The sequence below is a fragment of the Diabrotica undecimpunctata genome, chromosome 2 (genome assembly GCF_040954645.1).
Source record: "Diabrotica undecimpunctata isolate CICGRU chromosome 2, icDiaUnde3, whole genome shotgun sequence".
In the NCBI taxonomy this organism is placed as follows: domain Eukaryota; kingdom Metazoa; phylum Arthropoda; class Insecta; order Coleoptera; family Chrysomelidae; genus Diabrotica; species Diabrotica undecimpunctata.
The window spans coordinates 109539592-109561798 of record NC_092804.1 but is presented as its reverse complement, the minus strand read 5'-3'; the positions used below and the strand labels follow the sequence as shown (position 1 = coordinate 109561798).

The 22207-nt window shown below is 30.3% G+C and overlaps 1 protein-coding gene across 2 annotated transcripts in view; it reads left to right on the top strand.

Moving 5' to 3' along the window:
• Positions 1 to 21248, top strand: part of LOC140434772 (PDF receptor-like) — a 1054707-nt gene extending 1033459 nt beyond the window's left edge. For both annotated transcript variants that reach the window (XM_072523274.1, XM_072523273.1), the window contains exon 14: positions 20446 to 21248. In XM_072523274.1, the coding sequence (XP_072379375.1) occupies positions 20446 to 20530 (85 nt within the window). In that variant the 3' untranslated portion in view covers positions 20531 to 21248. The remainder of the gene's footprint in view (positions 1 to 20445) is intronic.
• Positions 21249 to 22207: the final 959 nt, after the last annotated feature.

Genomic DNA, 22207 nt, shown 5'->3' with positions numbered 1-22207 from the left:
TAACTAACTATATCTTTTGTTTTAAAATCAATATGTATACCGATGAAGAGTTTAAATAATTGTAAATTACGCAAAAACTATGAGACTTAAGTATAGGACATCTTTATACCGTTCAAAAGAGGTAACTTTTTTTAGTATTACGTGTTTGGGACTTTTCATTTTGTATAATATAGGATTTTTAGGTCAGACTTGCAGCAGTGTGTAGTTGCAACCTGTAAGACTAATGGAGATATTAACGTAAATTAGACTAATGGACATATCCATATCCATTTAAAATAAGCCTATTATTAGATATTGAAAAATCCAAAATTGAAACTAAATTTTTAACACCCTGTAAATAAATGTTTAATAATCAATAATGGAAAAAATTTAACCATTATCCAACTATTTCGCTGTTAGAGAAAATTTGTTATAATTACTTAAATAAGTCGAGAATTAGTCTTCTTTAAAAATTTTTTTTTGCTTATAATGTAGTAAATTGTGGTTTATTTTGTATTATTTTGTTTTATTAACATTCTTTCTGATTCGTTGTGCGTCAGCCAGTAAAACTATAAAGTATACAAATTTGTTTACAACTACATTGGTTTCATTTATAACAAATATGTCAAAATAATGGGTTTAAAAATCGAGAGCAACAACTATAAATATTTTGAAATCGAAAAGAAAATTTTAATCTCAAAATCTATCACTCCTAGTTATAGGACATTCATATATCATTCGAAAGTGGAAAATTTTTATTACATAATAATTCATTAATATACAGGGTGTTCTATTTAAAATAAGCCTTATATTACACATTGAATAATTCAATAATAAAACTACAAATTTTGAACACCCTGTAAATAAATGTTAAATAATTAATCATGAAATACATTTAACCAATATCCAACTATTTAGAGGTATAACCAATTTTATTAGAATTTCTTAAATAAGTTAGGAATGAGTCTTCGTTTAAAGCTTTACATTTTAAGAATATTCCACATAACTCAGAACACTCTGTACATAGGTATAGGGAAGTCTTATAAAACTATACCTAATTTTTTGCTGGCAATTGGAAAATTTAATGAAATATACGGTATCCCATAAGAAAAAATATAACTTTGATACGCCGCACTTTATTGAGACGCCCTGTATATTTAAAAATAATTTTAAAATGTAGCACTTATCAACTTTCAAACGATATCTTTAAAATTTTTTCAAAATCCTTTACCCTTTCGATGTAATCTTCCGTCCCGTTAGTGGTGACTCACCCTGTATATATATATATATATATATATATATATATATATATATATATATATATATATATATATATAATAATAGTAGTATCTGTTAAATGCATGATATTTAATCAGGTAATGTAGTACAACAGCCTGTCAATTTATTACATTTTCTATTGTATTTGCATTTGAGCTTTACTTTATATTAAACTTGCGTCATTACTTACGGAATTCTACAGAGCCATAGAACCAATAATTGAAGATACAGATAGAGGATTGTGTTCGTCGATACTATCTCTTAAGGAAGAATCAATAATTATTTTTGAAGTGTCTATAGCACTATGTATGCATAATATATTTTTTCACGAGCTCGAATCAATTTCGCCCGCCATGAGATGCTTGTAGTAGTATAGTATACCTAATATATATACAGGGTAGAAACCACTTATGGAATAAAATTATTTTTTTGTGTTTTAAAAAATAATAAAAAACTATAACACCCGTCGACTATAGTAGATAAATATGCACTTTTTAAATATTATACATTTAAATGTACAGGGTGACTCAAGCAAGCCTAGAATAGTCCATAAACATTATTCTTAGTAGAACACCCTGTATATTTTTGAAAGCTCTTTACAATCAGATCTTAAAAAAACTATAATCATGTAGGGCTTACTATGACTATTAGAGGGTGAAATTTTAAAATTATTCAGTGTGTAAACCAATTATGGAATAAAATTGTTTGTTTTTGTTTTTAAAAATTATAAAAACGCTGGAAAATGTCAATTTTTGAATTCAAATGTGTGTGTTTTAAAAATAAATTTAAATGTACATGGAGATTTAAGCATAGTCTAGAATAGTCCATCATGTTTATTTTTAATGAAACACTCTGTATGTTTTTATAGCTTTAAAATGAATTATTCATCACACTTGTAATATTGGTATTTCCTAAATTCGCTAAATAAAAACATCAATTTTTTAAACTAAGTATCAATATTTTGGGTTTTGTATTTAATTTCTTTACGAAAATTATACATAATTTCAAAATTTCACGTTGTATTATTCCTAATAGACCCTATAGCCCAGAGAAATAAGCTTTATTTTGTGACACTTGTCCGGCCAGGCGAGATCATGAAACTATTGAGCTGAGTAATATGGATACAAACAAGTCTTCCTCCCTATCATTGCATTTTTAGCCCTATTAAACTGATTTGGGGCATGCCCAAACAATATTACATTAGGCATATCAGACCAGGGAATCAGCAAAAAAAGTACCCTGATTGTGACACTGAACCAGTTAGGAAAACGACAATTGTTTTGAGTAGTTTGGACCTCTGTCACTAAAATCTATATGTTTCCTGTAGTTTATTTTTTGGACTTAATTAGTTATTAACAATTTATTGTTAAAAAACGCTAAATTTTCGATTTTTTGTCTTTAAACAAAAACTGAAGCATTTGAAACAAATTTGAAAGTAAGAAACTTATAAGTCATACAAAAACCTTTGAAATGGCGTTCCTTAAATGTTCCTATCCTTATTTTCTCCTTGAAAAATTTGCAAAAAATTGCAAAATGGGTCAAGAATTTTGTTTTTTTTTATAAATAATAATACGTTTTTAAAAATAAATTTATAACCACTATATGACTTAACATTCAATTTTAAGTCTTGTGGTGCTTAAAATGTGAAAAAACTTTCAAGTCAATCGGTCAAATAGTTTAAAAGTTATTTAATTTATCACAAATTTAGATTTTTTTTTACAATATAAATCAGAAAATTATGTTATTTTAGTAGTTCTACGGGTTCTTAAAGAAAAAGATTTATTTCGTAATTGTTATTTAAAGAAAAATAAAAAAAATTTTATTTTCTTATTTTTTTTATTTTTAATAATGCAAAATTATTTTGCAAAAACGTGTCGACTTTTTTCTTATAAACAATTATTTTAACAACTTTTTAACCATTTTCTGGAAAAAAATATTTTTTTACGATTAGAAAGCCTGTATTTCTTCGGAAACTTAAAAAAAATATTACCCGAGGACACATTGGGACGAACGAATTTAGTGCCATTTTTTAAAAATTGATAGTAGCTTTGTTTTTCACAATGAAGAAATTTTATTAGGGTTATCTGAAACAAAATAAAATACTTTAAAGATTAAATTAACAAAATTCCAAAAAGTTGCATTTTAATGAAATCTTCCACAAAGCTTCAAAATGTGGTCCTCAAAACCGGCCGGCTTTGAAACTTGTGAGAGCGGCGGAGGAGCTGTTAACTGTATCTCTAGTTCTTGTTTATGGATTTTGACGTTTCTTGTTTAATTTGGATATTGATTAAAGGCTTTTTAAACAAATTAAACAAAAAAAATGTTTTTTGCTTCAAAATTATTTTAAGCCGAACTTTATCCTTGTATTTTTTTTTTTTCGTAAAATACTTTTTAAACGTAAAATGTAAAGAAACAATTAGAATGCCGAAAATGCCGATTTTAATGATTTTCGAGGCCATTTTCAATAGGTTGCACATCGAATTTAACAAACAAAATATTTGAGGTGAAAGTTTACAAAATAGTTTACAAAATAGACTTTCAAAACTCCATTTTGATTTTATATAGGATAAGTCAGTTTAAAATATACATCAACAAACTAATATACTGTTGCGTTTCGGGAAATATAGACTTGTCAAACATCTAAACTTTACCGTTTAAAACACATTGTTTATTTTTTACCCATAAGCTGACTCTTATTTTAATCAAAAAAATAAATATTGATGTTACAAAATTACAGTAAAAAGTTTACCCAAAGTTTACCACGGGGAGCTGTTGATTTATACCAATTTTTAAACAAATACAAAATTTCATATGTGTTTGAACTAATTACTCTTTTTCTTATATTAAGCAAGTATCCATTGTATACTTTCGGTCAACTGTTTACTGTAATATTGCAGCATCATATTATTCTGATTAAAATAAGATTCACATTGTGGGAAAGAAGTAAACATTGTGTTTCAAACGTTAAAGTTTGAATGTTCGTCATGTCTATATATTCCGTAACGCAACGGTATATCAATTTGTTTATGTATAATTTAAACTGACTTTTGCAATATAAAATTAAAATGAATATGAGCATTTTTAAACAAATTAACTTAAGCTTTCATCTTGTATTTTTTATTTTGTACATGGTATGTTCAACCTATTAAAGAATGGCCTTGAAAATCGCTAAAATTCGGAGATTTTAGTAGTTTTACATAAAAATGATAACAATAACTTTTATCTTGAAATAACTTACATTTAAAAAAAAAAAAGTGGTTTTGAAGCGAAAAAAGCAATTTTTCACGATTTGTTTAAAAACTGTAATACATAAAAAGGTTGACAAAACATTAAAAAATGTTCGGTAAAATTTCCAGCATAACATATTGGCATCATAATATTATCAATTAAAACAAGTTTCAGCATGTGGTTATGGAATCGACCTTTTTGCGACAAAAGCCACCGTGTTGAGCAAGAAATAAAACCTAGTTTATTTGAAATTATTTATTTCCAAAGCATTAAGTAAACCAATATTATTTTTAGAAATAATTAAATAGGATTATTTGGTTTTTACATAAAATCTAATATAAATAAATTATTGACGGATTTTATTAACAAAGTATATATTAATCATGAACATTTATGTATTTAAACAAAAATTACCTTTAATATTTCTCAAAAGTAATTAAAAACTGAAAAAAGTTATTTAAGCAAATAAGATGGATGGAAAAGGCTTTCGACAGTGTTGAACATTGGGCAGTGAAGAGTTCTTTGGTTAACAGCAGAATTGACCACAAATATACGGAACTAATAGCCAATATATATAAGGAAGCCAAAACAACAATTAAAGTATATGAAGGAAAAAATCAATACAAATAAATAGAGGCGTGAGACAGGGTGACACAATATCACCGAAACTTTTCATTCAGGCTCTGGAAGATATTTTTAAAAGATTAGAATGGGAAGAAAAAGGTAAAACAATTTGTGGACAAAGCTTGAACCATCTAAGATACGCTGATGACATCGCATTGATAACAGATAAAAAAAAAATTATTTGAAATGAAAAGAACTGGACGTAGAAGCTGGAAATATAGGCCTTAATATGAATTACAGCAAGACCAAAATCATAACAAATACACATGAAAACATCACAATGAGGATCGGACAACATGAAGTAGAACAAGTTCAGAATTATATATATCTGGGTCAAACTATAAAACTTAACAAAGAAAACCAAACAGCAGAGATAAAAAGACGAGTTAGACTTGCATGGGCGGCATTTGGCAAACTAAGCTACATTCTTAAAAACAAAAGATACCCACAGCATCTTAAGACCAAAGTATACAATTAATGCGTACTCCCTGTTCTAACTTATGGTTCCCAAACGTAGACATTTACAAAAGCAAACATGGACAAAATCATAAAAACCCAAAGAGCAATGGAAAAACAAATGTTGCACATAAGACTAATGGATAAAAAGAGAAACGAGTGGATAAGAAAAAAAACAAAAGTGGGGGATGTTAGACAAGAAGTTGCAAAATTGAAATGGAGATTTGCCGGACACAATATAAGACAAAAAGAAGACCGATGGAACAAAATTTCTTATAAGCTGGAGACCGTGGGAATATAAACGAAGCAGAGGAAGGCCCCAAATGAGATGGGCAGATGATATTAAAAAGCACGTGGGCTCTAGGTGAATGACTATAGCGACAAAAAAAGAAGAATGGAAAAGAATTGGGGTGGTCTATGTCCAAAGATGAACAGAAGAAGGATAATTAGATAGATAGAAGATGGTTTAATTAACAATTTATTTATTGAAATAATACATATTCGTAATGCACGTAAGAAGTACATAACAATTACAAAGGAAACGTCAAAATCCATAACATAACAGCTCCTTGCCTGGCGGGTTCTGTGTCACAGCCAGGATACTTTTTTTGTTATTCCTCTGGTCTAATATGCCTATTGTAATATTGTTTGGACATGCCTTAAATCAATTAAATAGGTTTAAAAATGCAATGATAGGGAGAAAGACTTTATATCCATATTTCTCAGTAAACAGTTACATGAGCTGTCATATTTCCAAACAACAATGATTCTCATTTATATGTACAAAATTTGTTATGATTATTTTAATATTTTATTAGCCTGCATGTGAAACACTTACTGTTGTACTTGTATTTAAGCTTTAGTAGAACTTGAGTTTGACATTTTATGTAGCAACATGCTATGGCATGATGCATGGTCCATAATAATTATAGAAGGTAGTACAAGGTTCTTTAATAACTGCTCTTCAAACCAGTGTATCTTTATTCATTTTCCCATGGTAATAAGATAGTTTGGTTTTTGAATAATATATCTCTTGTGCCTCATCAGTAAATCCATACTCATTACCAGCATTGATTAGAATATATCTGTAAAAAAACTCAAAGGTTTCATAAAATGAATAAACTCAGCCAATACTGATAATAATAATATATAATTACCGAATTGCCTAATGCGACTAACCTTTTACTATGTGTTTTTGTGGTTCCGATACTTCTTTTGTTTTCATTTTGCTATTAATTACATATTGTTACATTTTTAAAGATCCATGTTTCATCAAAGAAAACTAACTTATACAAAAATATTTCTGCAATATAATTTTTTTAAATAAAGTTCTTTTTACTGCAATATTAGGCCCAAGTCCACGCATTAGAGAATATTTTTCCATCTGAAACCCAATTCGTTTAATAACCATCGAACATTTGCTTCTTAACCAAGTTGTCTTTTAATAGTTTTAAAGTTACATGTTCTTACAACGACAACACTATGATTAATAAACATTTTTATAAACAATTTTTCTGTACACTTGCTAATTTTTCAAAGTTCTTTCTTGTTTTGTACATATCATAAATAACATCACGAATACCACTGACATTCAACTCTTCTGTATTAGTTTCAGTCTCTTTTGTAATACCGTTTTTTAGAAGGTGATCTTAAAAGTTCAATATTTTTTAAAAGCTGGAAAATATTATTAACAGCCTATGTACTTAGTTTTAAGACTATTAAAACACATTAAAATACATAAGAAACCATTTTAATACAAAATTTGTTATTCTAAACTCTTTAACGTACCTCTCTTAGAGCATTTAATAGTAAAAACTTATTTCGTTCTTGTTCAAAATATTTGATTAAATAAACAATAAGCTTTCTATAGACTATTCAGTTGTTTTTGGCATATCACAATCAAAATACATAACAATAATTAGTTTTAAAATTAAGCTAAATTTAATATTAAAGAATGGAAGTAAAAAGAAAAGTTTTTTTAAAGTGTGTAAACATTTTTTAATTCCTAGCTAAGCTCCTTGGGCGTACAAAGCCGTCTTCAGAGCTATCATCAAGAATTTAAAGTATCACTACATAACACTAACATAACTTTTTGCTTGAAAAACACAAGAAAGACTGTACACTGAAGCAAGAAATAATTTTTTTTCCATAAGTATCAATCAAATATCTTTTTTGTATAAAAATCACGACAGCCCGTTACTTGTTGGTCTCTTCAATAGATCATGTTAAACACGAAGGAAGCGATCAGGATAATATCCGTGTTTTTTAAATAGCTTTCTAATCTCTCGTATATTATTTCCAGTATTGTTTACTCTTTGAATACTGCAATATGATTTACTTATTTAAATGGTGACATAGGTTTTTTTCATTATTAAAGTTAATAATTTGACTTATTTTTGAACGATTGGAAATACAATAATTTTCAAATGGAATGACCGTTGACTCCGTAATAATATTTTGTGACGATCGAAACGGTTTGTCAAAATTTTGTAATAATATATTCTGTTTATCCCATTTGAAAATATGATATTCAATATCATGGTAAATGTTATTTGATCAATTTTTTGCATTTACACGATAGAAAATATGGCTTGTATTTTTAGCAGGAGCATTAAAAGATTTCTTTAGATTACATTTTTTTGCAGGTTCTATATTATTTTACAACAGCCTGTATGAATAAACTAAAATTTTTAAATTAGTTTTGAGCCAACTGTGTATTTCCGAAAATATTTTTTTATTTACTTAATAGAAATTTTCGATGTCGCGTCAGACAAATCTAATGAAGTACAATAAATTATCTTTCTAGTTTAGTGAGTTGTTTCAAGTTGTGTCCTTAACTTTTGCCCTTTTAATCATTAACCTTTGTGCTTATGACACTTATACTCTTCCGTAACTGTAACTCTGTGTATATTTGTTATTAATTGATGAAAGGTCAGAGTTACTCGCTTGTGTGTTTAATTGTCTGAGAAATTCACCGTGTTTGTTGTTTTGATCAAATTTGAAATTATTGAGTAGTTTAAAGTTTTTTTGTGGATTACTATGGTATGTTTTATAATACATAATATATGTTAACATTTTTTATACTTATTTTATATTTTTTTATTAAACTATTAAACATTCTTAGATTTAAGATATTAACCAATGATAAATCTGCAGTTGATATTAAACGAATAAAATAGAGTGAAAATATTCTTCTTCTTGTTCTTTACCTTTTCCTTACTCTTTTTGTGCATACATATATGTCCATCGTGTCTTTTATATTTAAACATATCTCTCTTATGTTCTCTGCTACACAGTCCTTCCATCTTCTCCCCAGTTTGTGTCTACATCTCTTTTCCTAAGTTTCGAATACCTTCTCATCCTTTTTTTTTTTTCACATTGTTCTCATTTCTACGCCTGTCGTGACCAAACCATTGAAGTCTTTGTTATTAAACCTTAACCGTAACATTTTCATTTCAGGCACCTTTATCTTATTTTTCTGATTTTCCTTTACTTGCCACATTTCACAGCCGTACACTAATGCAGGTATCACCATACACTTGTGTATCTTAACTTTTAGCCTTTCTCCGATTTTTGAATCACAGAGTACCCCGACTATTCGCTTTCAGTTAAACCAACCAGCCTGCTTCCTATGGAAAATGTATCGATCTAATGTCCAATTTTCGGTTATATAGGAGCCAAGTTATTGAAGTTCTGATACTCAACTTAATTTTTCCCTAAGCAATTCGATGGTCCCAACTTCATATACTCCGTTTTCAACCAGTTAACTTTAATTACTCCTTCGTTAATAGCACTTCTCCAACCGTCCAACTTTTCCTCCAATATTTCTTTGTTCTCCTCTACTAACATCATATCATCCGCAAAGGGCGTTTACCAAGGAACCCCCTTTCCTACCTTTTCTGTCAGTATATTCTTCTTCTTATCGTGCCGTCTTCTAACGAAGGTTGGCGACCACTTCTTTAAACGCTTCCCTATCTGTTCAACACCGAGTTTAGTCTAATCTCTGATACTTCTCCGCCAAAATTTCGTTTTTCTTCCCAAGCCTTTTTTTTCCTCTACTTTTCCTTGCATGGTGACATGAAGTAGAAAGTATTCATCGCTTCGAAGTGTGTGAACCAGATACGATGTTTTTTTTTTATTTTAATTGTGTTAATAAGCTTTCTACCGTGTCCAACTCGTCTCAACACTTCTTCCGTCAACACTTCCTCAACACTTTTGTAGTCCAAGGAATTTTTAGAATACGTCGATATAGCCACATTTCGAATGCCTCTAATTCTTTTACGGATTAAGCTTTTGGAGTTCAAGCTTCTACCCTTTATAGTAGTTGTGACCATACATAACATTCGATGAACATCAATCTGATAAACATGCTTAATTTCTTATCTGTAACCATTAACTTGTATTTTATAAATCGTTTTCGAGCTATTTTAATTCTGACCGTTATGTCCTCATCTTGATCTATCCGCGAGTTTATAATTGTCACCCCTCTCCAACAGTTCACCCTCCAATGTCAGGTGTGTGTTGTCAACAGGGCTTTTCGAGATCACCATGTATTTAGTGTTTTTAACCACCAGTTTTGTCTATATTTATTGTTAGACCCATTTTTTTGCTTTCTGTGTTAATGATTTCTATAAGAATTTGTAAATCTTCTATATTTTATGCCATATGGTATCGTCTGCAAATCTTATGTTATTAATGATGCTCTTTTCCATCCTTACACCTTGAATTCTTTCCCATAGTGCCTCCTGAAGTATTAGTTGTGAGTACACATTAAATAATTCTGGCGACAGGACACATCCCTGTCTGTCTCCTCTTTGAATTTCTACTTGGTTTGTCTCACTATCTTTCAATCTTTCAATCTGTAGTATAGATTTTTGATTAAATCAATATTCTTGGGATCTAGGTGTATGTGTTTCAATGCATGTATGGGTTTACCATGTTAAACTCTGTCAAACGCTTTTTGAAAATCTATGTAACATATAAATATGTTTTTATTATATTCCCTGTATTTTTGTAATAATATCGCCATTGCGCATAAATCTCTTGCTCCATTCCCTCCTCTAAATCCAAACTGTGTGTTGTCTAATTGTTCTTCACATTTTTTATAATCTGTAAATCTAAATTTAAGTCTAAATCTGTAAATAATCTTTGATAATGTTATTCTTGTTGTTTACTGTCGTAGATATTGTCTACTCATAAGTCCTCTTTTACTGTTACCTGAGTTATTTCTAGTAGTTATACTGGTTCATATGTTTTATTAGTCAGTTACTACTATTTTTTACTATATATCAGGATCTCAATTAATATATCAATCGAATTTCTGTTAGTTATATTCGGAACACTATTAGATATGTCTTCGATGTTTGTATCTGTAATTTCCATAAACACGTGCTGGAATAAATATAGATAATTATAATTTTGAACTACCTGTAAATATGTTACAGATCTCTTGTTTGAAGTAAAGCACTAATATATGTTTGATGGTTACGTATGCCAATTACTTAGGTAATATCATAATGGCGTTTCGATTCCCAGGTATACGTAATATCAATATTTGAAATTACGTAATTAATCTTCTACCTACTGAAGTTATTTCATATTACGCAATTGTAAAAAAGTCATTTATAAAAACTTTTATACGTAAGCCATGATGTGTGATAAAAAATATATATTGTCTTCTTCCTAATGATATAAATATTAATCGGTATGCTGACGATTTGGTTTTATATGTTAAAGGATCAGTTATCCAACAAATGGTTAATAAAGTTAATATGGCATTGTACAATGTACAAGAATGGTTATTAGAACATGATATATCTCTTTTTATAGACAAATGTGAAGCTATATGGTTTCACATTTGTCTATAGAAAATTTCACATAAATCAAACTAACTAACACAATTATACTAATAAAAGATCAAGTTAAATTTTTAGGCATAATTTTTCAAAATCATCCCAAGAGGGACAAACATGTTGATAATATTTTAGTTAAAACAAAGAAAAATATTAATATTTTACGTGCAATTTGCAGAGTGTGGTGGGGTGCAGACCCTAGGACTCTTTTAATAGTCTTTAATGATTTAATAAGATCTCACTTAGATTATGGTTCATTCTTATTCAGACCTATATCTCAGAAATGTATTAATAAACTTAACACAGTATTTTTTGAAGGGCTAAGAATTTCTTTAGGTTGTATAAAATCTACCCCTCACTTGGCTTTGCTAGCAGAATGAGCGCAATATGATTTAAAACATAGAAGTTTAATATTAGCTACTAAATTTTTAAGTAAGATCGTTAATATCAAAAACCATCCTTTGATTTTATCCTTTGTTAACTGGAATAAACTTATAATCAAACCTAATTTTTTTAATGAAGATAACTTTTCTTACTTAGTTTCAACACTAGAATACTTTTTTCCATATTTTAACAAAATATACAAAGGTAATAATTTTCCATGTTATGAGATGGATTTTGATACATTAGTCAGTCCAGTAAAAATACTAAATTGCGAAATAACAAAGAATGAATATGTGATTAGAGAAAAATTTGCAATATTTCCTGAAAAATATATCAATGATTTCACTTTTATTTATACGGACGCCTTAAAAAATTGTAACATATGTAAAAAGTAGGTTTTGGCATTTATATTCCTAGTATCAAATACAAATTTTCATTCAGACTACCTGATGAACTGTGCATATGCAAAGCAGAAAATATGACTATATACCAAGCAGTTAATTTATCCAATAATAGACAGATCAATAAAGTTATTAGTTATTATGTTTTCCGATTCTCTTATTGCAATTTCTAAAATTAATAATAGCAATATTTCTACTTCGGTAGATTATTGGTGCCTTAAAACAAAAAATCTTATTTCATCTGCAAATATTAACGGATTTGAAATACTTATCTCATGGATACCGGGTCATTCCGATATATTGGGCAACCTACAAGCTGACACACTGGCCAAAATAGGGAGAGATCTTAATGTTCTCTGAATATGAAATTAGATTCTCAAGACGTGTTACCCATAATTAAGAATAAAATTAAAAACAAATTTAAAAACACTTGGAAAACTTTAATTAGCAAAAAATCGTATCAGTATTACAGAGTACAAAATATTTTCACTAATAAGATATGGTTTCAAGACTCTTCATATAAAGATAGGAGACACATTACAACTATTCTAAGAATGCGGACCGGTCATTGTTTAACAAGACAACATCTTTTCAAACTGAATTTGGTGGACAACTCTTACTGTGAATGTGGCCTAATAGAGAACCTAAATCAAATATTTTTTGAATGCCCCATAAGGATCATTCCGAGTTTTGAACTATACACAAAATTCATTTATATGAATTATAATTCACTAATTACTATATATTCTCTATTAAATAAACTTACTGAAGAATCAGTCAGCATTTTAATAAAATTCTTTTCAATTAATAAATTAAATTTGTAATCGACAATGCTCAATACTTTTTGTAGTGTATACTAACATAACCTATAAATTAACTATTAATAAATTTTTTTCTACAAAATTATTTGGCACAAGTAAGTGGCCTCGAGTTGGTTTAGAGCCAGACTTTATCGGGGTCACCAGCAAATTATGCTGGCGTATCACCAAGATCTGGAAGCCATTGAAACAAAAGAAGAAGAATTTTGTGATAAATTTTGATAACAATTTTAAGAATTTTTGTTGGGCTAGTTTAAAGTTAAGTAAAGATAATTTTACAAAATTATAAGTAACCTATATTTTTAAATTTTACATTTTTACAAATCCATAATAAGTATCTTAGTTCAAAAAATCATAGGTTGTCTTAAATGGCCTTTGCGTATATCAAGCCTAAGTGAAAAACCGTCTTAGAAAAAGTGTTAAATATAAAATTCTTTATTTATCAAAATCATGTTAAAATGAGCACAGTTTATTTGTAAGTTAATAATATATATGCCTTACAAAAACATGAACCATTCCTGCACGCCATCGCAGTATACTTTTATTTCAGATATCCTCCTATTGCGTATTTTTGTATTTACACAATTAGTACCTATGTGAATACTTTTATCCATCATGATTTTATCGACAAAAGAAGCAAAGATCTGTGGTATTAACTAAAATGGTTTCCGCTAAATCATCGCAGATCCACCATCAAATTTGTTGACTTCCTAATTGGTCCATCTGGATATCGAGTCACATGATAACTGAGGAGCGAAGACATGTTCAAATCACTACACATGATGGTTGCAACAATAAACAGTATGAGAAGATCAAAGTCATATAGTAGTAAAAGGTAAGCAGAGGTGAAATCTAACAGCTCCAAATAACCCAAAAATTAAACAGAAATATTAACACGTAATATATAAACAGAGAGAAGACACAAATAAAAACGAGCTAGGAAGAGTATAATCAAATGAAAAACCAAATAATTCAAGCAGCAGATAAAACTATAGAAGTGGTTGAGCAGACTGCTAATAAAAAATTAAGAATGTGACGAATCCACAAAGCAAAAGAATAAAAAAAAACTCTAAGAATAAGACCAAAAAAAAAATTTTAATTAGATATAACACGTCAGAGGGTCAAGCCGAAGAAATGAAGAACACAAAGAAAGTAACAGGATACGAACCGAAATGGATAAGAAAATATGTAAGGAATACTTCTGCTTTATACTAAGTAGGAGGAAAAAAAAGCAAGAAAGCAAGAGAAGTACATATCAACAAAGAAGAGGTAGAAAAGGTGCAGGATGAAGAAATAAAGTGTTAAACCATGGAAAAAGTCATCATTATCATCTTAGGCTTGACAATCATCTGCCGATCCTGGCCTGCTTTAAGATGAGTCGCCATTCTGTTCAGCTTTTGGCAACGTGTTGCCATCTTTTGATCTCTAGTATCTCATCTAGACTCTTCTTATAGGTGTTTATGTCGTTAGCTTTTTAGCAATTATGTTGTTAGGCATTCGTGTTATGTGTCCGGCCCATCTAAGTCGCTGTGTTTTAATAAAAGTTACGACATCTGGTTATTAAAAAATTGATATAATTCGAAGTTAAATCTTTTTGCGACATTGCCTCTGATCGTTTATAGCTCCAAATATTTTACGGTGTATCTTGTGTTCGAATATTCCCAGAAGTCTTTCATCTTTCTGCGTTAGAGTCAATGTATCCACCCCATATGTGAGGACCGGCCTCAGCAGTATTTTGCACATAATAATTTTAGTTTTTCTTTGGATATTCCTTGAGTGGAGTCCATAGTATGTCCCAGGTATTTCCTCTTTTATTTGTCTTTTAAATTCTTCGCTTGTTTTAATGATAATATTCACTAGCGAGCCAAGTGAAGCTGTCAACACGTTCCAAGATATAACTTTTAAATACTGTTTCCAATAATTCTAGAAAATATTGCTCAACATCTCGATTGCTACGCCCTATTATGTCAATGTCATCAGCGTATGCTAAGATTTGTATCCATCTATTGTAAATACTACCGCCATCTTAAATTCATATGTCTCGGACTGCCTTTTCCAATGCAACGTTAAATAGGATGCAAGCCAGGGCATCCCCTTGTCTGAGTCCATCCTATATCTTAAAGGATCGAGAATTTTTTCCCTGTATCCTAACGTTGGCTGTTAAGTTAGACATTGATATTATCGTTAATCGGATAAATTTTTCTGGTACACCAAACTCACGCATTGATTGATATAGTACTGTCCTCTTGACACTCTCGTATGCGGCCATGTCGACGAGTAGGTTATGGGTTTCAATGTTAAATTCCAATGTTTTCTCGAGGATCTGTCTTATTGAATGAATCTGGTCAATTTTTAATTTTTCTGGAGTAAATCCAGCCTGGTATTTTTTAACTATGTAGTCTTTCGTAGAAAATATTTGCGTCATATATAACGTCACGCCATTTGCGAAATATATAATGTCACTAAATAGATTAGTTAGTGACGTTAGACCAGTCTATTTCCTCGGATTAGCCAGCCAAGATAAACGTATGCATCCAGGATCTCTCCTGCCCTCAATCTTTTCTTTTAGAATCAATCGTGAAAGTAGTTTTTATTATTACTTGCAGTGAGGCCGAAATAAGTAAATTTTTTGTTTTTATTTTTGGTATTATTAATTTTTTTATGTTTTCTTAGCCTCTGGAGAATAGTTATCTCAGATCTGTAGTGTATAAAGACCCTTAGCATACGTCGGCGTGGGTAGCACCAAATTTCAAATGAATCTAACCATTTTATGTCATCTAGATCTACAAGACTCCCGTTTATTATCAACAAATCGATCAAAAACTGGTAAACTTTAACCCAGTCTAGAAGGAGTTAAATGAAAAACAAAAATCAAGAAGATATCTCGTTTGTAAATTTTATAACCACTGTAAATTATCAAGAGTTAGGATTAAATTAAATACATTATGGTTAGATAAATTGGTGTCTACTTAACCAAGTATCAAAAAGCTCACCTTAGGGTAACTACTAAAGGAAACTCACAAACAGGTAGAATAAAGGATAATATTCTAAAATTTCTCAACATATGTTAAAAACACTAAATAAATTTCCTATACATATAATCAAATTTGCAATTTAAATTAGTCTGATTATTAATACAGCATTGAGATTATCTTTTAAATTCTCTACTGATTTCTGGGTCTTTTTAGGGGCAAAAAGTGTGATTGGTCTCGTAAAAATTATGACCAAAACTGGATTTATCAATCTTTGCTAAGTGTTTTTTAATTCGTATCTTTAACAGTCTCACAGTTCTCCCAACATAATTCACTGGACAATTTTCATAGGATAAATTATAGATGCCACTCTTCAAGACAATTTGCCAATTTTGTCTTTAGTGTGTAAGAAAATAGATTTAATATTTTTCTTACATTTGAAGGATAATTCTCTAAACTTTAAATCATTCTTCTTTTTATACTTTTTTCTCCTATCGGAGGTTGGGTATTATTACAGCTATCCCTACCTTATTGGCGGCTGCTCTGAAAAGATCTACTGAGATGCAACTATACCACTCTCTTAGGTTTCTCAGCCAGGAAATTCTTCGTCTTCGTATGGATTTTTTTACCCTTGATTTTGACTTGCATTATGAGCCTTAGTATCTCATATTTCGAACCTCTGGTAATGTGGCCTAAATGTTACAGCTTTTTTGTTTTGATGTGCTTTATGACCTCGCAATCTTTTTGTAGCCTTCTTAACACTTCTGCATTTGTAACTCATTTTCAAAATCCTTCTATACCACCGCATCTCAAATGATTCCAACTTCTTTATATTATCCCCTTTTACTGTCCAACTTTCCATTCCATACAACAAAGTCGAGAGCACGTAGCATCTTAAGGCTCTTATCCTCAGCTCCAGAGGAAGGTATCGATTAACAAACATTGTTTTCATTTTTATACATAAGTACTAGGCTTGCAATTTCAATGCGTGTCCTTATTTCTCTACCTTGGTCATTGTTTTCATTTACCCAGGTTCCCAGATATTTGCAGTTATTTACTCTTTCTACTTGTTATCCCTTGATTTCTAGCCTCTATACTGTATGTTGCTTAGAAATAATCATGCACTTGGTTTTTTTAACTTTTATTTGTAGTCCATATTTTATACTGACTTGATGTAATCTATTTACTAAGCGTCGCAGTGCTTCTAGACTGTCTGCAAAAACAGCGGTGTCATCTGCAAATATTATGTTGTTCAAGGTTTTTCCGTTTATTGATATACTCTGGTGTTTCTCTGATATTGCTTTCTAAACAATACCGTCGCTGTACAGATTAAATAACAATGGGGACAGCTCGCAACACTGTCTAGCACCTCTTTTGATTTCCATAGTTTCTGTATCGACATTTTTTGATTCTAACCTTTGCTTTTTTATTCCAGTACAGATTGACAATAACCCGTATATCTAGACTATCCACATTTCTTTCTTTTAATAGTTTTACGAGTTTCTGATGTCGTACTCTATCAAAAGCCTTTTGATAATCTATAAAGCAGACATAGAGATACTGGTTCATATCTAGTCGACTTTGCGCAAGAACGTTAAAAGCAAATAGAGCCTCTCTCGTTTCTACTCCCCCTCTGAATCCAAACTGGGTGTCATCTATATCTTCTTATATTTTTTGTATAGTCTTCCATGTATTTTGAGAAATATCTTAAGCGTGTGGCTTATTAAGGAAATTGTTCTGTACTGGGAGCATTCTGTCGCATGTACTGACTTTGGTAGTGTTACAAACGTGGATATTATGCAGGTCCTAAGTGTAATTTAAGTGGTTGAAAAGCATTTAATAAGAAAAGGCTTGTTTTCTCCTCTTTTTTTGTATTTCTGGCTAATTTTGCAGCAAGGGTAATACATTAACATATTTTTAACAATTCGTATTTTGTAGAAAATTTAACTGTATTTTATTTTATATTAATTTGGCTCCAACACAAATTTTAAAGTTATAAGCAACGAAAGTAGATAAAAATCGATGATTTTAGTCATTTTTAAATATTTTAATTCTTTTATTAATATACCCGGCCCAATTAAGAGTGCGCATAGGTTAGTTAATGCCACCTCTAACATCCTCCTCAAAACAGATCTGCCCTGGTTTACAACTGTTTCCCTCGTTTCAAAGAGGCAGCCGTTGGTATACCAAGCACTTTTTATTAATGTGATTTTTACAACGTTTCTATAGCAGAGACGTTGGCCTTTTATTATTTTTTATTGTGTTTTGTGTTGACAAGAACTCTTTCACGAGATATTTATAACCTCCTTAACTATATGTATATAGCGTCCCTAGAACGTAAGTTTTTCTTTTGATTTGTGTAATTATAAAAAATTCTCTTAAAGGTTTGTTCTTTATAGGAAGCTCTGAAGACCCGCTGTGACATCCTGAAAGTACTTATTACTACTAAAAAAAATAACAAACTATTAAGATTTTTGAGAACACAAACCTGTTGTAGGTTTCACATATAATAAATAATTTCTCTAGCGTACCTCTTAGTTATAAGATATTAGTATTTTAAGGAATTAGAAATTTAATCATTAGTCGGTGACAAGATTTTAACACCATTTTCATAGAGTAAAACGTACACACAACGCAAAAGTCTAGGGATATTTTTATAAATAGACGTATTTTGTTTATCTGTAATCAACTTAAAAAAAGTAATACAAAATTTGTAATTTAAATTGTTGTTTAATATGTCAAAAACCATAAATTGCAAAAAAAAAGAAAATTGGAGTAAAAAAAAATATATTTCAAATCACCCATGTTTTACATACCACCATAAAATGTCAAAAATATGAAATATAAACTTAAAATAACGTATGGCCACCACGTTGGTTTATCACAGCTCTACACCTACTGTTCATGCTCCGAATCACATTGTTAATGTGTGGTTGAGGTAGTTGTGTCCATTGATCTCTCAGAAGCTGTTTTAATTGAAACTCATTGTAGATATTGCCCATATGTAGAGTAATTCTTCGTTGGAGCATGTCCCATACATGCTCAATGGAATTCAAGTCCAGTGATTGTGCTGGCCACGGCAATACATCAATACCCTCGTTATCCAACCAGTTTGTTACAATATAGGCAAAATGTGGTCGAGCGTTATCATGCATAAAGTAATAATTTTCTCCGACAACAGCAGCAAATGGGCGCATAACAGGTTCAAGAATAGGGTCCAAATATTGCTGACTTGTGAGCAAGCCAGGTGAGAAAATGAGGTCAGTTCTTCCGTCAATCATGATTCCGCCCCATACCATTAATGTACCACCTCTTTATGCATACACTTCTTGAAGATGTCGTAATCGTTCTCCATTTCCGGGTCGTCTCCAAACTCTTGTCCGACGATAATCTGGATGAAATCTATATCTAGACTTGTCACTAAACAAAACTGTGGCCCAGTCATTGTCAGTTCAATTCTGAAACTCTTGACACCAGGTTAATCTTGCGGCGCGATTGCCTCTAGATAGAGGTGGACATCTCAGTGGTCGCCGACTACAAAGATTGGCTTCAGGGAGACGATTCCTCACAATACTGCTGCTAATTGTTACATTATATGCAAGCTGTAATTCATTAACCAGCTCAGGTGGTGTGATTGTTGAATGCCTTCTGGCATTTAAAATTAAATATCAGTTTTGAGCGACGGTTTTAGAGCGACCACGTCCTGGATGTTGCTCGGCTTGACTCCCAGTGTCTCTAAACCGACAGCACAAACGACTTACGACGCTTTGGGAGACACCCAGCTGATCAGCAACTTGAGTTTGTCGCATACCAGCTTGAAGAAGGCCCACGGCTCTATTCATCTCGTTCAACGTTAGATGTTGTCATTGCATGGTAAAAAGACAATATATTTAACTCACCTATTAAGCAAGAATGGTATAAAGTGACCAAAATTAAAAATAAACAGAACCTAAAAATGTCGATTTTTTTGGCCCTTATAAAAAACATTCTAAAACACGTATTGCTATCAGTTTTACAATTTTTTTTTTTTTGATAAGAAGTGAGTGTGTATTAACAATTATAGTACAAGCAAATTTATATGGCCATGAATTGGTATTGTCAAATTATTAAAATATCCTTAGACTTTTGCGTTGTGTGTATTTTTAGACTATGGTCTACAGCGAACCACTGGTATTTTCCTTTTTATTTTGTAAAAAGTGTTTTTTATGATTAGAGTGAAATTTAAATTAAAAATAGGTACTGTTTCGTTTAAAAATAATAAGAATGCTGCGAAAAATTATTGATATAAGTCTTTGATAAATTATTCGCTGGAAAAAATGCGTTAATAAAACATTTTAGATGGAATTTAAAAATTAAATGAAATAAATTGACAAGGTATTGCAAAGTAACATACAAACAATACTGAATATTAAGGTGTTTCTGTAATATTTTTATAATTATTTTTTGTTTTCAGCTCCTCTCGTGACGATTGGAGTTCCAAGCATATTGTAGAAGAAACAGATACTTCTCTTATTCACGTACCGCTTACTAAGGACTAATTTTGAATGTTTCTGTGTAATGATTTTGTTTTTATCTTACCAACAGTTTTTTGTATGTAAACATGTACATCGAAAATATAAAGCGTTACTAAAAATAATTATATTCCAAAGTTTTTGCTAAATCACTCAAAGACACCAATTTGAATTAACTAACTCTCGTGACTCAGTTTAACGTAGCTAAAAAGAACTATAGAACAGAATGACTTTAATTATACTTCATCTTTTTTTTTAATTTAGTAAAGTAACTTTTAAGGCGTTGTCGAACTTTGTTGGCTTTAAATGAATAGGACTTCGTTATTATTCTCTGTTCTCTGAGTGAGCCTCGTAGTAAATATTCAACTTAAAATCTTACCGAAATATTTAAAATATATTTGAAGATACCTGAAAATGGTTAGATCTAATATAATTATTATTTTTGAATTCAACTCTTATGTGACTGTAAACATGGTTTAAAGTAAGATAATATGCTGCGATTGGTAAACTGTCATTGGCAACTACTGGCAACATTGTAATGAAATTTTATACGAATATGTTTTGGAAGCTGATACATCCCATGAATTTGTTTTTATCTAATTCTCATAGAGGGCACTAGTTACACGGATTGTACTAAGAATTAGTCAATATAACTTTTTTAAGAGTATAATTATTAATCAAAATTTCAAGTAAACTTTAACATCATTCAATTTTACACGAAAAAGGAACTCTTGGTAAAACTCGATACTGTGTACCGTTTTCGGAATATTTTGATTTAAAAATTATAAAGTAATAATTGATGCTGGTAATAATGATAAATAAGGAATTTTCAACAATCGATCGAATAGAACAAAACAACTTAGAACGAGATCCTACAGCATATGCAAGGAATAATACGAGAACAATAACAATACCATACATAAAAGGATTATCGGAAAAGCTTAAAAGGATAGGAAATAAATTCAACATTTCAACAACATTCAAAACAACAAACACGTTGAGATCTATCTTGTCCAAAACCAAACCTAACAATGAACAAGAAAGGACAAAGAATTGCATTTATAAAATACCCTGTGAATGCGATCAGTTTTATTTAGGTGAAACATCAAGACCATTAAATGTTAGAATAAGTGAACATCAATCCTATATTAAAAATAGAGAATTTGATAGATCTCAAATCTGTAAACACGCATGGGATAATGAACATAGGGTTCAATGGAATGATTTAAATATAGTCCTAAAAGAAACGGATGGTAAAAAGAGAAAAATCAAAGAAGCGGCTCTAATTATGCTAAATGAGACCAATTGTGTCGCGAATTCCTCGGCAGAATGTAGTAGGATCTGGTTACCCATATTGAAAGAGGAAGTTATTAAAAGGAAAATACCAGTATTGGTAAGTCAGTAACATATAGAGAATACATCATTTATGTTTTTTAAATAACAAACATATAAAATCGGAATTTGGTGTTTATTGAAGGTAAACTAAATGCACGATCAAATACTTACCATGTCGGGAGAGTATTATGAGGTTTTTTTCCTGGCTTTTCCCTCATAATTTACTATGGAATCACTAACAGGAGAATTTTACTGTCATCATGGAATGTATTTGTCTTTTTAAAGACGAATTACATGTTATGATCTTTTCTGACGGATATTCTCAAGTTAAAGTTGATTTCATGTAATCGAATGAACTATCTTATAAGT